The 289-nt window shown below is 63.3% G+C and overlaps 1 protein-coding gene across 1 annotated transcript in view; it reads left to right on the forward strand.

The window, feature by feature from the left end:
• Nucleotides 1-28, forward strand: part of LOC104914395 (synaptic vesicle glycoprotein 2A-like) — a 1,809-nt gene extending 1,781 nt beyond the window's left edge. The window contains exon 3 of the mRNA XM_010723832.2: nt 17-28. Coding sequence (XP_010722134.1) covers nt 17-28 — 12 coding nt within the window. The remainder of the gene's footprint in view (nt 1-16) is intronic.
• Nucleotides 29-289: the final 261 nt, after the last annotated feature.

Consider the following 289-nt stretch of genomic DNA (forward strand, 5'->3'; position numbering starts at 1 on the left):
GGGGGGTGACAGCGAGTGGGGAAACTGAGGCACGGGCGCCTGCAGGTCACCCACATCAAGACCATCAAGAGGGAGGATGAGCTGATTGAGATCCAGGCGGACACGGGCGCGTGGCACCGCCGCTGGTTGGTGCGCTGCCTCAGCCTCTCGCAGCAGGTATGGGGTGAGGTTCAGCCCCACAGCCATGGGGTCTCTGCTATGTCCTGTTGTCTCACCTCTCATCCTCCAACCCTGCAGGTTTGGAGCAACTTCCAGCAGTGCTTCGCGCCCGAGTACCGCCGCATCACGC

This window comes from Meleagris gallopavo, chromosome 27 (assembly GCF_000146605.3).
Source record: "Meleagris gallopavo isolate NT-WF06-2002-E0010 breed Aviagen turkey brand Nicholas breeding stock chromosome 27, Turkey_5.1, whole genome shotgun sequence".
Lineage (NCBI taxonomy): Eukaryota > Metazoa > Chordata > Aves > Galliformes > Phasianidae > Meleagris > Meleagris gallopavo.